The sequence below is a fragment of the Lepidochelys kempii genome, chromosome 10 (genome assembly GCF_965140285.1).
Source record: "Lepidochelys kempii isolate rLepKem1 chromosome 10, rLepKem1.hap1, whole genome shotgun sequence".
Lineage (NCBI taxonomy): Eukaryota > Metazoa > Chordata > Testudines > Cheloniidae > Lepidochelys > Lepidochelys kempii.
The window spans coordinates 77,691,799-77,708,127 of NC_136389.1; the positions used below are offsets into that span (position 1 = coordinate 77,691,799).

The following is a 16,329-nucleotide window of genomic DNA, read 5'->3' on the forward strand; positions in this document are numbered from 1 at the left end:
GTAGCCACTTTACATAGTCACATGACTCCAGGAGTTGGGGGTTTAAGAAAAAACACCATTGAGAGAGTTCTGATCAAAATGGAAGAAGTAGCAGTGAACAGGTGCTCAACATATCTGAAAAGTGGGTCTTAACTTTTATCATGCATAGGCTATACAAAATATTACAGAGTCCTTCAGCCTGGTAATTGGGTGCATTCTGTTTACAATTATGGGTAGCTTCGGACATCTTGATTAGCAGCTGAAGCAGTATAAACCCTCTCCTCACGAGGCAGACTTCAAAGATCTCCATTAACAAATCTCAAGACAGTAAACAGTAGTAGTGGCAGTGGGTGAAACACCTTTTCCCCAGGGCTATTGCCCCTGAAATTTGGCACAGATGGCAAGAACTTGTGCATAAATGGTACTTTATTGTTAGGCTCATTTCACTCCCAAAATCTTTGCTATAATACTTACCATAAACTGGGCCTGCTATGTAAGATGAGGACTGAGGCAGACAACATGATGAGAGAGGATTGCAAATAAAAATCTTTATTGCATCTTAGGACCAAGTCTTTCAACACTTTCCATGCATTGAATCCATTATAAGTATCTACATCCTTGGGGCTGTCACCAAAAAAATACCAACAGTTGTATGACACTGAATCTAGGCTAGTTGCAAATGCAATTCACATTCCATAAACGTGTAGCCACTGATTATTTTCCTATTGGAATATTCAAGCAGTTATTCCATAAAGGCCCCTTAAACCGTGGTACATCAAATCTAAGTACTGACTTTTGTTCTCTTTTACTATCCTTCACCTCCCATAGAGCAGGTCTTTAGATTACTGAAATGGAACTAGGGCAAAGTGGTGTTGGAGTACAATAGAAAAATATATTTTCCACTGGCTTTAGTTTTAACTTCTGAGCTCAAGATATGATCTGCTTCAACAGCAATTTCCATCAGTGTTCTCCATCTCGATGCAGAAGAGTTCCCCTTCCTGTTGTTCACTTTAAGGCACTTTATTTGTATGTTTATTTACCCTTTCCTAGGTGATAACTCAGAGGGGTCATATTGTTTCTACTCAATATTTTCTCTCCCCAGTTCATCTTAGAGCATCAAAACAATTCCCAAGATTATTTCAGTCACTCAGTAAAATTTTAAAAGGAATTTGGAATAAAAAATACTTTCAAAAGAAATCTTTGGAGATCACAGTTTACTGTAAGTAAGATGTACACTACCTTAAGAGTGAGAAAAAGCAATACATTCCTAATAGATATATAAATAAATGACTAACAGATATTCAAGAAAAGGGCAAGAACCTAAAACAATGGATATTAAATAAATTAAAGGTCTATCAGATACAGAAAACCAAAAGAAACTAGTAATCAAAGAATGTAACAATTGTTCCCATCAACATCTTGTAACTGATTGTACAAAATGAATGCAATCAGATTCAAGTTTCTAATGTTCTCATTAGGGATTTCAGATTTTTAGTTTTGTACCTTGTTTTGCAGTGAGAAATTCTCATTTCTCCCTCCCACACATTACAATTTTGCATTTCACCATCATGCAGTCTCTGTTCTAGACAGGAGAACAATTTAGAATACACAGAATCCACCATGGAATTTTTAATGTTAGATCCACATATGGACCAAATGTCAGACAAAACTTACATATGGACTAAACTGATACAAGGTTGTGCTTCTTTTCCACACACTCCTTCAAAAAGTTGCTCGGCCACAATAAGTAAAAGTACATTTTTGGTTGAAGTAATCAACCAATTGAAATACTCCTGAAATTAATAACCCAACTATTGCCACACTGTTTTGCATTGTTCTAACACAATTTGAACGTTATGGCTATTTAAAAAGAGTAGAATCTGCGTAATGTAACAGTCACAACACAACAGTTAGGTACAGTATTTTACCATTTTGCTTGAACGTTCAGGTTCCAATTTATAGAATCCTAGCAAAGACGACATCAATGAAAAAAGGTTAAAAAAGAAAAAAAAGAGGTCCTTTGTTCATGTGGAAACCTTATTTCAAGTCACCAGAATTATGCAGATCTGCCAGATAATACTCAGCCAAAATTTTTGTTCAAAGGCAAATATCAAATCACAGTTTTGTTCAAAAAAGCTCATTCTCAAAAGAGTTCTTGGTAGGAAAACACGATTTCTAAAATATATCCTTGTGTGGTCTTTAAAAATGAACTATCAAAACATTTCCCAAAAATAAATTAGATAATTAAAAAAAGTCTTCTCCAGCACAGCTGGACATTAGGCTGTCCTCACTGAGCCGTTAGTATTGCTGCTTTTCCCAAAGCTCGGGTCATTTTTTTCAAGCCACAGTTCAGCCAACTGTTGTGTGGACCCATAAGTTGAAGCTTTGGACCCCAAGCACATTTTATATTGTTTTGGATCCAGATTGGGGTCACAAAAGACTGGATGATGTACGTGAACAACTCCGATTTCTTGGCTCCGGAAAGTCTTTAAGCCAGCTTGAATGACTTTGTTAAATAGGTCCACATCCTCAAGGCCCCAACCTTGGATAGAGACATCAAAGCCACCTGCTCTAAGGAGATCACCTTTGTAAATACAGGTAATGCCAAAGCCATAGTTCCTCCAGAAACCTGTTTTCTGGGTGAAGGCAAAATGATTGTCACTGGGAACTTTTCCTCTATAAACTATCTTTGGATCATACTGACTAAAGATGACTGGAAAGTATATTTGTTGGCCCAAAACTGTATTGGCTCTACATCGCTGGAGAAACTCTGTGGTAAACACTAGGTCAACATCACAGAAGAAGAGCAAAGACTCATTTTTAAACTGAGAAGATCCAACTTCAAGAGCCAGAGCCCTTGAGAATTCCCCAGACACTGGCAAGATCTGCATATCAGCCTTGGGGTACTTAATACGGTAATCTCTCATCAATTCAACTTGCTTTGCCTTATCAGGGTTTGAGTCAGAATTGAAAAGCAGGACGACTAGCTTGACGTTCTGACTGGGAATGAGGCAAGTTTTCTCAAAATTCCCCATGAACCTAGCAAACATATCAAACCGTCCAGACAGAGGAATCAAGATGTTGATCTTCTTGTCTTTGGGCTCCTTCCGCTCTGCTTTTGATCCAGTGAGCTGGAATGGAACAAACATCTTCAGTGAATTGGACAGGAAAGACAAGGATCCAGAATCTTGGTTAATTTTGCTGGCCAGCTCCTTGGCATCTATCTCTTCATGCTCCATAAACTGGATCTTGCTGAATGTCTGCTGTAAGTAGGCATGCCTTCTGACAGGCACGGTCATCTTCTTTCCCTTGTGTTTTTTGTATAGAAGCAGTAAGTCAAGAACATACTCTGCTCCATACATAGGATTAACTCTGCGATAGCCATATTGTATCTCCTTGAAATCAATGATCCGCCCTCTGGTCTTAGCATTTGCATTGATCATTTCCATGACCTGCATAACAATGTCATCCAATGCTTCACGCTGCGATGAGTCCATCCCTCTCCGAGGGGGCTGTCCATCAGCTGCAGAATAGAGATATTTTCCCGTAAGGAACTCCCATTCCAAGACCTCCTCACGCAGGCGTGGCTGGAACCTCATAAAAGAAGGTGGTATCCCCAGCTGAAGGTCATCTTTGTGTATTTCTGCATTGCTGTATTTGCTCATCAGGACAATTTCTCTGTGCAACTGTATAGTCCGGTAACGCAGTTCTGCGATTTTGCGACTCAGCATGTAACTATGAAGTCTATACTGGTATGGTGGGTTCTTGTTGGGATGCAGTGTTATAGCTCGGTGTATCTTGCTATTTCTAAGGTCTTTGATGTAGCCTTTTTTGTTCTGCTCATAATTTTCATAAAACAGCTGCTGCATCTAAAAAGAGAAATATTAAGTTATTATTTTTGCAACATTAAGATTTTAGCAGTAGTGTATTTGTGACAGTTACCCCACATAGCCCCACTGTATGAAAATGCCTCCGTGCTTATATGACCAAAAGTCTTTCTGAATAAGCTGTTCTCATTTTAGACACAGGTTGTAGGGATACCAGCTGCTGCTCAAAGGAATTAAGAGGGTTATTCATTATAAACTGGTGAAAGAAACATCTACCAAGGATTAGGATTATTATGTCCTACTCTAGAAATATCCTTATCTGAACAACTGTGTGCTAAGTAGATCATAAACTCATTTTTAGTCTAAGACAGCAACATCAGATAAAATATGTCAGTGTGTTTTTATTCTCTACGTTATAAAATGAATAGCATTTTTCTGTTTTTGTTTGTTTGTTTTTTTAAATGACATATGGAAAGGCAAGGACATTGTATTCAGAATAACTTATGTTTTCATTATCATGTCCTTTTAAACTTTTCCTTTACAGCCAAACTCTTCTAAAGAAAAAGAATAATAGAGTTAAACTTGGACAATACTAGTGTGAAACCTAAACTAAACATTTTTACCAAAGATGCTAAATTCTATGTTTAATTTCTGCATTAGTAAACATGAGGGCACCACATTACACATATCAGGATTCAATCTCTGTGGTATCGGGTGATGTGGTTCACATTTTAAAAAAAATTAAGTATCTCAAATAAAATACAGAGTTTAAATGATAACAGGTGCCTTCAAAAAGTTTCATAAAATAAAACATAAGGTACATATACAGTAGAACATAAGCATTCTTAAAATGGGAATTGCTCTATTTCAAAATAATGAGGCGGCAGGTTGAGACTGGTCTACACTGAGAAGTTACATCTGCATAGCTATGTCTCTCGGGGAGTGAAAAATCCACACTCCTGGGAGACATAGTTAAGCCGACCTAACCCCCAGTGGCGAGAGTGCTAGTTGAGGGAAGAATTCTTCTGTCAACCTAGCAAGCACCTCACGGGCAGGTGGATTAACTACAGCGGTGGAAGAAACCCTCCTGTCACGGTAGTGTTTACACTGAAATGCCACAGTAGTGCAGCTGTAACCATTCAACCGTACACATAGCCGGAGATATTTTAAGACAGAATGAGTCTAAATGTCAAATCTAAGAATGAAAGCCCATTCAAGCAATGAGCTAAATGCAAATTATAAAATAATAAGAAATAACGAAATGAAGTCTCCATCTTAAAGATGCTAAAAGAAAGGCAGTTAAAGCTGCCGCCATCCTTATGTGATCCTGTTATGTCTATGTACAGCAGCTAGAAGTCCCATCGCATGGGTCTCTAATTGCTTTGTGTCCTAAATTCAGCCCATTGTTGTGGAGGAGTATAAAGAGATGCACGCACGCACGCAGAGATAAGGAGTGTTTGGAGTGCAAGTGGCCCACCACACTTTACCGGCACCTGATTTGCTTGGTCTGACCCACTATTTAAGAACGATGTTATATTAACTATAGCTGCATATTACTTGCAGTGGGCACATTACTTGCACTACTACCCCTTATCGTTTTTCCCTGACCACATTGCAGTAATCACCATTTCTTTCCCTCTCCTTCCCATTTCTTTGTCCTTCAAGACATTTGTTCTTTCCTAGTCTATCTTCCCCACGTTAAGTCATTCTTCCATTTTGTCAATATAAACTGTAAGCCCTTTGGAACAGAATCTGTCTTTTACAAGGTGTATGTGTATTTCCGAGCACAAAGGGGACCTGAACTTGGTTAGGGCCTCTAGGCCATAAAAACAGGTCAACTGACAAGAAATACATACCCTTTTGGAGTAGTGCATGATAGAAACTCTCCCAGATATAGAAGTGGAGTGTTACAGGGGTGGAACTCAATCAGACTGAAACTCAGAGTAGGAGCTGTAAGAGTTAAAAGGACTGAGGCCTTCTTCAAGAAACCAGCTTTGAAGCATGGTTCCCATCCTGCCCTCCGTCCCTTTTTAAATTATGTGTATGTTGTTTCTGTTACTAATAATGGGTTACTGTAGTATATCTAGAGTCTTGCAGTTTTTGTTAAGAGCTCTGGGATCCCCGTGACCCCATGTCGCACCCACTTAGAATCAATCTTGTAAGCACACTATTTATTACAATGGAGAATTTATATAGCATGAACAAAAACATTGCAAGAGCACAGAGTTAGAGCATGTACTTTAATTCTAGGCTGTCTCCATCAGGCATGTCTTTTATAGTACTATATATAGCACTAGACGTAATACCACATAGTATCTATCTGTGGATTTCAACTGTCTGAATACAAGTGAAGGCACAGATTTCCACAGAACTTTGGAAGGCAAGATATATATATTTTATATTGTTTCAATAGGTAGCTAGTGTCAGGTTCTTGTTTTGTTTTTTAAACAGCACTGATAATAGCATTTATTTTCAAATTCTGTTTTGGATTTAAAAAGAAAAACAAATAATCAAGACCATACAACCTGAGAGCATTTATTCTAAGATACCAAACCAGGGCACTCAAACACCCACAATAGGAAACTATGAAAAGCAGAAGCACTTTTAGATTACTTTACTCAACAAAGTTTTAACAGAACACTGATCGGTAGGAAAAATTTTATGAAACATCTGAATGCAAATTAAGATATGGACCATTAACTAACTTTCTGAAATGAAAGTAACTGGTATATTTTAAGGACTACAATAGGTGCTTTCTAAGTAGGAATAAAATGTTAGTAGTTAAAGCCCAGACAATTAAATATGTTTTTTCCCTTTCTCCTCTAGGAGAGCTGATTTGAAAAGAAAAAAGTAGACGTGACTGGTGTTTCAAGTTTCAACTCAATGCAATTTAAACAGAAAATGTTAAATTCCCACCCGGCCCTCCCAAAGTGGAAATTCTAACAAACCACTCACTGCAGTTGAGCTATCAGGGAGTGCTAGAATGCAGATACACCAAGGCTTCCAGAAAGTTTGTATATAAACATGTTTTTCAGAGGAATAGCTTGCAAGGATATTTTAATTGCTTTTCCTATAAAACTTCACGTCTCCTCCCTCCCAGACAAGCCACTCCCCATGTACTTCATAAGCATAAGCGGCCCCTTGTACGCTGTGGGCCTGATTCTCTACTCATTGAAGTTGACAGCAAAGCTCCCACTGACTTCAATGGTAAAGGATGTTTAAAAATAATACTGAGTCACACTAGATATACAGGCTTGGTCTACACTACCAATGTATGTTGGTAAAACTGCATTGCTCAGAGTGTGGAAAATCCACACCCCCCGAGTGACGCTGCTATCCCAGCCTAACTGCTGGTGTAGACAGCACAATGTTGGCTAAGAGGCCTTCTGCCATTGACACAGCTACCTGCTCTTGGGGAGGTAAAGTACCTATGTCGATGGGAGAAGCTCTCTGGTTGGCATAGGTAGTGTCTTCACTCATTGCTTCGTGGTGCTTAAAAGTCGCTGTAGCACTGTAGTGTAGACAAGCCCTAAGATCCCATTTTAAAATGCTTTACAAAGAGCTAATAAATGGTTAATAGATGCTATAAGCATATTATAGACTTAAGTAGTTTGTTATAGGTGGTTATGCACCAACAGAAGGTGTCATAGGTGGCTATATGCGGCTTATTGACCAGCTGAACTAACAATCGATTACCCATTTATTAAAACCACTCATTAATCCTGAGAGAGAGAGAGAGAGAGCGCGAGAGAGAGCGCGCGCGAGAGAGAGCGAGAGCACGACATCTATTTAGCAACTCATTTTTTCCACAACTCAACCACGTTATCTCTGTGCATCCACACTTGCCATACTGCCAGTGCATTCTGGGAAAAACTGAGCAGTTAACCCACAGTGCCTCCACAAAGGACAAAGTGCTCCAGAGACAAGCATACAGAAGGGCTCAAGCACCATATAAATGCAGCATACTCCGGGATGTCCTATTGCACACAGCTAGAAAGAAAAGGACTACCTGAATCAGTTATATAGTTAGGCCTCACCCCCACTTCACCTTTGGGATGACTCAATTAAAGAAAAAATCACCACGTTTTAGCCTAGATCACTAACAAGGGCAACCCGTGGTTAGCAATCACAGCTACTACCAGAGTAGTTGCCATAGCCATGCAGAATGGGGGAAAACTGACTTAGCAGCAGCAGTGCTGAGAAGGATCTGGGAGTTGTAGTGGATCACAGCTTCAACATAAGTCAGCAAATGCAATTTTAGTTGCATTAACAGAGGCATAGCATGCAAGTCATGGAGGTTTCAGTATCACTTCTCAATTCTGATTAGGCCTCAGCTGGAGTACGGTGTCCAAGTTTGGATGCCAATGTATAGAAAGGATGTAGAGATGAGTGACAAAGATGATCTAAGGAATGGAATGCAAGCCATATGAATAAAAGGCTGAAGGAACTGAGTATGTTTAGCTTGTAAGAGAGGAGATTAAGAGGGGATATGGGAGCTATCTTCAGATACTTGAAAGGCTGCCATAAAAAAAGATGGAGGAAAGTTGTTCTCTTCTGCTACAAAGGGCAGGACAAGAGGCAATGCATTCAAACTACAGCATAACAGATTTAGATTAAATTTCACGATAAAAACTTCCTAACTATAAGAACAGTAGGGCAATGGAAGAGACTTGCCTGGGGAGGTCACGGAAGCTTCTTCCCTGGAGGTTTTCAAAAGGAGGCTGGAGAGCCATCCGTCTTGGATGATTTAGACTCAACAAATGCTGCATCTTGGCAGGGGGTTAGACTAGACGCAGTCCCTTCTAACCCTATGATTCTATGTTGGGGCACACTATCCATGCTTGGAACCAATTATGCCATGCCAGCTATTTATATATTTGTTTAAAGGTTAGCATATGCAAGGGCCCTGATCTGAAAGCATTTGATCATGCTACCAAAAGGACTGCAGCCATGTTTGCTATTTGCACATTTCAGTGTTTGAGGATTTGGGAACACTAAACAGTTTTGACTTTTTTGTTTTTTAACCTAGTGACCATCAAAATGTGTAGACAGAAATCAAGAAGAAAAGATCAAATGATAGCAAGGTGGTCAATCTGTGGAACATACAGTTCTCTACAGGACATTACGTGCAAGCTTTTGCACGACAAATTGGTTACTAGAGCCTCGCTAGTAAAACACGTATCCAAACTCCTCATTTGGAATACACTTAAAAGAACCTTTCATGGTTATTCATTTTGGGGATTATATTCTAAGCATGCTTTATTCTAATGCAGAGTACTGGAAATACAGGGACACAAAAAGGAGCTACTCTTTATTAATCAGTATTTACTCTAGACCTGTTGAAGCCTTAAAACACCCTAATGTTTCCCAATACGTTAGAGACTGAATGTTTAAACTGTGGTACAGCTGTTGTGGGCAGTATGGGCTTGGATCCAAAAGACTAACTGAAAGAGTGTTATGTTGATCATTTTAAATGAAGAAGTCTTTTGCAGGCCAAAAAAAGAGAGTATATTGGAGAAAATGGACTTAAAAAATAAGGCCAATATATACAGAAACTGGCCTGCAGCCACATAATAGCCCCACAGGACATGCTCTCACAGATCCACACTGTACTGCCACAGTGCAGAAAATACAGCTCCACAAATGTCATGAAAAGCAGCTCTGGACAGCTCATGTTGTATGGCATATTTATGAATACCCAAGATGCACTTTAAATACAAAACCTAACTAATTAAAACCTAGGATAATAGCTAATGTTGCATAGCTCAGGAGAACTTTGTTCAACAGCAGGTGAGCATCTGATCTTGGCAGCAGGTACTCTTCCACAAGAGGAAAGGAAGTGCTTAAGACAACCACACAGAGGCCTTGTCTATAGTTTTATTGCTTTAACTACGCCAGCATAAAGCAGCAGCCTCCTCCCCCACACAGTGTAGGTGCAGCCATATGGGTATAAAAGTGCTTCTATTAGGATAGGTTATTCCAGTTCAGCGACGTGAAATAAGCTATCCTGATATAAAGCACCTTATGCCAGTAAAATTGCATCTACATTAATGGTTTTGCCACCTTAACTAGGTCAGTAAAAAAAAAACAAAAAAAAACAAACAACAACAACAAAAAACCAACCTCTTTGCACAGTTCTGCTAGTAAAATGTTCAATACTTAGACGAGGCCACAGGATAAAAGTCTTTTCTTTATCATTGATTTCAGAGTAGCAGCCATGTTAGTCTGTATTCGCAAAAAGAAAAGGAGTACTTGTGGCACCTGAGAGACTAACCAATTTATTTGAGCATAAGCTTTCGTGAGCTACAGCTCACTTCATCAGATGCATCCGATAAATAAGAATAAATTTGTTAGTCTCTAAGGTGCCACAAGTACTCCTTTTCTTTTTTCTTTATCGGGTGGGGGGGAGAGGGAGGTGTGGAGTTTTCAGGAGATTCAAATAACAGACCTTTGAGCGTGAAGGGACATTGAGGATTCTTCGTAATGACTCTTGATACAGGGTTTTGCGTTTTACATTGGATTGTGTCACATGCAGCCCCACACAGCTATTGCTGGGGTGTTCAAAGATATGCCATACAATGGATATTACTGTGTTTAGGGGAAAAGGATAAAGCATGATTTCCTACGCACATCACTCTCACCCTTTAAACACAGCCTCTCTATTGGCCACAACAAGAAGAGGTACAGAAAGCGTCATATACAGCGCTAGATGTTCATATTAAACTTCTGAACTGACCAACAAAACATTCAGGCCCCAATTCAGCATGTGCTCAGCCCACCCTTTTCAACTTAAGCACGTTTAACTACCCTCGACTCTAATGAGGTTTGTTTTAAATAAAAGGGAAAATATTGGTTGGACAAATCTCAAATGTGGTATCTAATGCAGTTTTGGAAAGGAACATTAAGGGTGCTACAAAATCGTTTTAGGCTCAGAACATATGTATTAAATAATTCTAAGCCTGCTCTTCAGAAAGAGTGAGCTGTGCCTGGCAAAATAAACTTCTTTTTAGGATATTACAAAGAACAGTGCTGGTGGTTCCATTTAAGCATCTAGAGTCTGCTAAGGCTGTCTCAGGATCTTCATTCCAACAGTGCCATGTGTATTGCTGACCTCTATGAAGCTACTGCTCCCTCTCTCTCCAGAGTGTTTTAAAAGGCAAGCCAAACATCTCGGACAACTTTAAAGTACAGCAAATCCAAGGTCACCAAATTCCCAAGGAACATCTAGTCCAGCTGTAAATTACAAGAGTGACTGCATCTGAGTTTAATCTTTAGTTTACAATAGCTTACAACACAACTACTTCATTAAGCAACTGACCTTTTTGCTCCATCTCAATAAGCACAGAAGCTTAAAAATCTGTCCTGAATTCGCCCATTTCCAGTTTCTCCAAACGAAGTAATTTTGAATGGATCATACTCTCCACATTTGCATCTCTTTTCCTTTCTACCACCCAACATAGTCACTTGTCCAAACAGCAGTTCTCCCTCCTGCCTCCAACGTTTGAGTGATATGTCTGCCAATGGTTGCTCTAATATCATGGAATTAGCATTACTAACAGACCACAGTAAAAAGGAATGTAAAGAAACAATATAATAATTTAAGATCTCCTGGTTATGAAGTGGAGGAAAAAGATGGAAAATAAACCTTTTTTTTGTTTTGCAATGACCTTTTCCTGTGATCTAGACAAGGGAACCAGTCAGTTCATTGCAGTTGGAAAGTGAAGGGTCCTCTCACCCCTGCCCCCAAATTCAGTAATGGGAAACAGACTGGGACGCTTAGTGGTAAAAAAAAAAAAAAAAAAAAAAAAAAAAGACGAGACAAGAGCCTTCACAAGCATCTCTCAGGAGGAGATTATAGCTTGGTTTGTTTTAATAATGTCCTCCCATTTGGAACATATAACATACTAGCCACACAGCTGCCATCACTCCAGTTCTATAAAGCCTCAGTGCTGCTTCTTTGCAGTTATTTTATTTTTTAAAGCAAAAAAGCAGAACTCTACTCTGCAAGTATTTTGTATCATAAAAGAAACAAAATAAAAAACAAACAAACCACCCTTAAAACTGGCTTTTTGAAGAGATTAGATTTGGTTATGCAAACCTCACAAGGTTTGGCTGTAATTTAGGATTCTGCTTCCAAAAGGATTCTTTCTGGCTTAATAGGAACAAAAACAAGGAGTGTGCCAATAAATGCTATTAAATGTTCTACCCTACAGCTACTAAAGAAGTGCAGCATCATAGCTGTCTAGGACTAATTTATATCACATTCACTTGAGAAAGTGTGCTCAAAATTCATTTTGAGCATTTCCAGATTAGGAGTCCAGTGGAAATGCACTGTCTCACTTGAGCTCTGACATTGACCTGTGGGAAAAATGATTCAGCTTTCCTTCACAAATCGAGGAGCGGCTGCCTTCACTGATCCAGACAAAATAGGAATGAACTAGTTGTAACTCACTTCTGATTTGTTCATTTAAGGCCAGACGCAGGGACTGTACCAAATTACTTTCTTACCAAATATTTTGTGTCGGATTTTATTGTTCCTCTTAGGGCTGGTCTACACTATGCAGTTAGGTCAACCTAATTATGTCAGTGTCTACACTACAGCCTTCCCCCACCAATGTAAGTGACCTACTACACAGTGTCTGTGTAGACACTGTGTTCCTTATGTGGCTGTCTTGTCAATTTCATGGCAGGAGCTGTGAAATTGACAAGGAAGCCAGGCAGCTAGAGCCCAACTACCTCCTGCTCCCCTGAATAGCTGGGGGAGGCGGCGGGACTGGACCCAGCTTCTAGCTGGAAGCCCAGGCAGCTGGATTCCGCCCACTTCCGGCTGGGAGCCTGGCAGCCATATCAATTTCACAAGACTGACTGGCTCCCAGCAGGGACTGGGCAGGGAGCAGGGGGAGAAGCCTCAGGTGGCTTCCTCCACTCTTCCAGGCAGAGAATGGAGATGTGGGTACAGCCAGTAGGGAGCCTGTGGGGAAGTCGGGTTCCTGACAGGGAGTGCAATGGAAGTGTGGGGAGCCAAGAGCCTGGGCTCTCGGCTCCCCACACTTCCCCTCTTAGGTTGATGGAAGCACTCCTGGTGAGGATTTAGTGGAAGGACCCCTGATGAGTAGGTGTGTGCACCACTGACCCAAGATGGGTAGCGTGGACAAGCACCACTGCAGTAATTACAGTGGTGGCTGTAAGTCAACCTGATATAGGCTGACTTACCTTTCTAGTGTAGACGCACCCTTAGCTTCCACGGTGCTGAGATGCAAACAAACTTGGGTTTTGTCATCACTGACAGCAGCCCCATGAAAAGAACAGTCACAAACAGCCTGGAAGTTTGTATCTGTTCTATTTCATAGAAAGCCCCAAGATTTTGCAGGAGAAGCCTCAGATAAGCAATCCAGAGAGGAGTTATCTATTGTTCTAGGTCGCAGATGAAGTGTAGGGCAGTTCTTGGAAACACAAAGCTCTATACATTGTATTATAGCTGGCAGCAGTGAGCTGAAGACATCTTAAGGGGTGTAGCATCAATTTCCATCTTTTATTTTAATGATGCAATAGCACACCAAGGTTTAGAAATAGGATTCTCCATAGAATGGACCTTGTTTGCCAAACTGACCTTATATATGGATTTTAAACAGGGTGTTTTCTCATCTAGTAGTTCTTCTGTTATTTTCCACCTCCTGTGGATGGCAATATCCTCTCCCCACAGAGGCACTCTGCACCACTTGGGATGGGGTAGAGGGGAACACTATGGCTACTTGGTAGCAAACAGAAAGGATCATTGCTCACAAATATAAAGATGATAAATTGAGGCCGTTAAAGTACTTAAAATCAAATCAATAAAAAGTTACAAAGAAAAAAGCACAGAAGTAAAAAAAAAAAAAAGAAAAGGAGTACTTGTGGCACCTTAGAGACTAACCAATTTATCTGAGCATAAGCTTTCGTGAGCTACAGCTCACTTCATCGGATGCTGTAGCTCACGAAAGCTTATGCTCAAATAAATTGGTTAGTCTCTAAGGTGCCACAAGTACTCCTTTTCTTTTTGCGAATACAGACTAACACGGCTGTTACTCTGAAACCAGAAGTATAAAACAACCTTTTCTTAATAGTTCCCGCACTACCTCATATATGTATGTATATCGAGGCCAGTGATACTGACAGAGCTGTAGCAATAAACGGGTCAAACCCTGAGGTCTTTCTTAAGCGCTAGATCCTGCAACAGGGCTCCACCCGGGGATTATTATTAGTTGTACTATGACTGTAGTGTGTGTGCCCTTATGGATCTAGCTGCAGGATGTGGCCTTTGCAGCTTGCCTAACATTAGGGATTTTTGCACCAATGTAGCTACGTTGGTGCAGCATCTTTCAAGCAAACCCCCAGTGTAGGTGTTCTACACCAGTGCAAAATGGAGACTGCACCATTGCAACTTACCTCTGGTGCACGATGTCTATACTAGAGATTATTACTGGTGTATCTGTATCAGTGTACATGCACTGCTGATTCCAGAACACCTAGTCAAAATCACCAGGAATCTGGAGCACATTAGATTTCTGCAATTATGGGACCAGCAAAGTGTCTGTATGATACTGATGCAGCAGTTCTCCTCACGGTTGCCTTAACTGACATTGCCTCTATACCACCGGAGCTGACATAGCAAGTGATGTAACATAGTATATATTTTTGCATCATCTACTCTAGCAACATGAAATGCTTTCATATGAATAGGCATCTGCTCTGATGCTAAGGCAGCTACACATTGTGTCCTGGCATGACAGTTTATTTAATCCATTTTTGTAACTTCAAAAATGGGCTTGTTCTATCAACTTCACCATCATCTGAAATAATACAAGGAGTGACTGGGACACAGTATCTATGGCTTGCTAGAGTCTTCCATTGTAAACTAGTTTAACACTGGTGAAATGTGAAGGCTAGCCAATAAAAATGAGACATTTGCCTATGGAATCTCATCAGCATCGCTCTGTGACATCTTTCAGAGAGTAGCATCAAGTCAGTATTGAACTAGTGTCCCAACGCAGTGCTTATGAACTCTGGGAGATGCCATTTTTGGACGGATACTAAAAACTCATCACCAGTTAAAGCAATCCAATACTGGTAGCGTTTTTTTTACCGGAACACGTGTTGGCTTTGATGTCTGACCGAACTGTCCCTGTGGGTAGTTACAGTCTGCTGACTTACCCGATTTCTCCTTAAAGGTTCAAATGGTTAGTGCATTATTATTCTTCACTTTCAGTCCTGGACTATTTAGCAATTCTGGGCACTGATTAAAAGTTGGTGTTTTCCACTCCCGGTGCAACTGCATTTCCCAGCTCCATCATTACGTATCAGCCCTGAAATAGATCAGATATGCCAGCCCAAAACACAACTGCTAAAACAATATTCCTTGCCGGCCACATCACTCACCCTTGGATTCCCTCTACTGTCTGACACTTTCACTTCATCATATTCAAACTTTCTGTCCTCAACATCAAAGCTCTTCCCTGTCTTTAATCACATGTGCTTCTTTCACACTGTCTACTATGCCAGTGATGCTGGTCTCGAATGGTTGCCAATCCTCCAGGATTGGCCTGGAGTCTCCCGGAATCAGCATCAATCTCCAGGTGACTATTGAAAGCAATCCCAGGAGATTTTAATAGGCTATTTTAAGAAAATGACATTATGTTGTGTTGGAAAAGAAAATCTCCCGGAATGGCTTCAGTCAGGGTTGACAACCCTAGCTGGTAGTTAGTTCCAGACTCCCATCCATTGTTTTTGGACTGAGAACCCTCCTACAGCCTTTTGGGAGACAGGAATTCACCCAGAAATCAGGAAGCACACAGTTACAAGTGCTGCCATAACATCAGCTCCTTAGACACTGAGCAAGGCACTTTCTTCCCAGTGGCTTCTAGCAGATTCCTGCATGCGACGCAGAAAGGCTGCTCCCTGAACCTGTTCCCCAACCTCCAATCTCAGATTCTCAGCCTGCTGTCCTGCAGCAGCAGCACCTAGCCAGTCCTGCAGTCCACCCAGTCCCTTCTTGAATGGCATCCCCATCCTCCAAAGGGAAGAGAATTGGCAGTAGGGATAGGATTTCCTGCCTGCTCTCTAGCCAGTCAAGGCTCTGGTTACAGAGGGCTGGCCATTTACACTTTGGACAGGTGGCCTGGGAAATTCAACACTTGGCTGTCTACTTCTCCTACAGCTAGCTGTGCTCCTCTTTCATGCCAACCTGCACAAGCTGATGTGTGTGGCCATTGCCCTCTCCTCCGAACCCCTTCACAAGATCCACTTCTGTCGCAGTGCCTATAAGAAATAAGCCAGCTAATAAAAATGCATAGTAAAAGGACACATTTTTAAAAGAATATGTATTTTGATGGCATATTTTCCATTCTAGTCACCCTTGCGTTGCTTTCCTTCCTAAAATGGTAAACTCTTGGGATTGAAGACTGTGCCTTCATAAATTTGAAAGTACCAAGCACATACTGAAATGCTAGTTCATTCTATAAAGCATAAGTTCAAAGTGGCACACTTC

General features: G+C 40.6%; 1 protein-coding gene across 3 annotated transcripts in view; it reads right to left on the bottom strand.

The window, feature by feature from the left end:
* Positions 1 to 502: 502 nt before the first annotated feature.
* The window catches only part of CHSY1 (chondroitin sulfate synthase 1), a 114,816-nt gene continuing 98,989 nt past the window's right edge, over positions 503 to 16,329 (bottom strand). For all 3 annotated transcript variants that reach the window (XM_073304301.2, XM_073304303.2, XM_073304300.1), the window contains one exon: positions 503 to 3,848. In XM_073304301.2, coding sequence (XP_073160402.1) covers positions 2,256 to 3,848 — 1,593 coding nt within the window. In that variant the 3' untranslated portion in view covers positions 503 to 2,255. The remainder of the gene's footprint in view (positions 3,849 to 16,329) is intronic.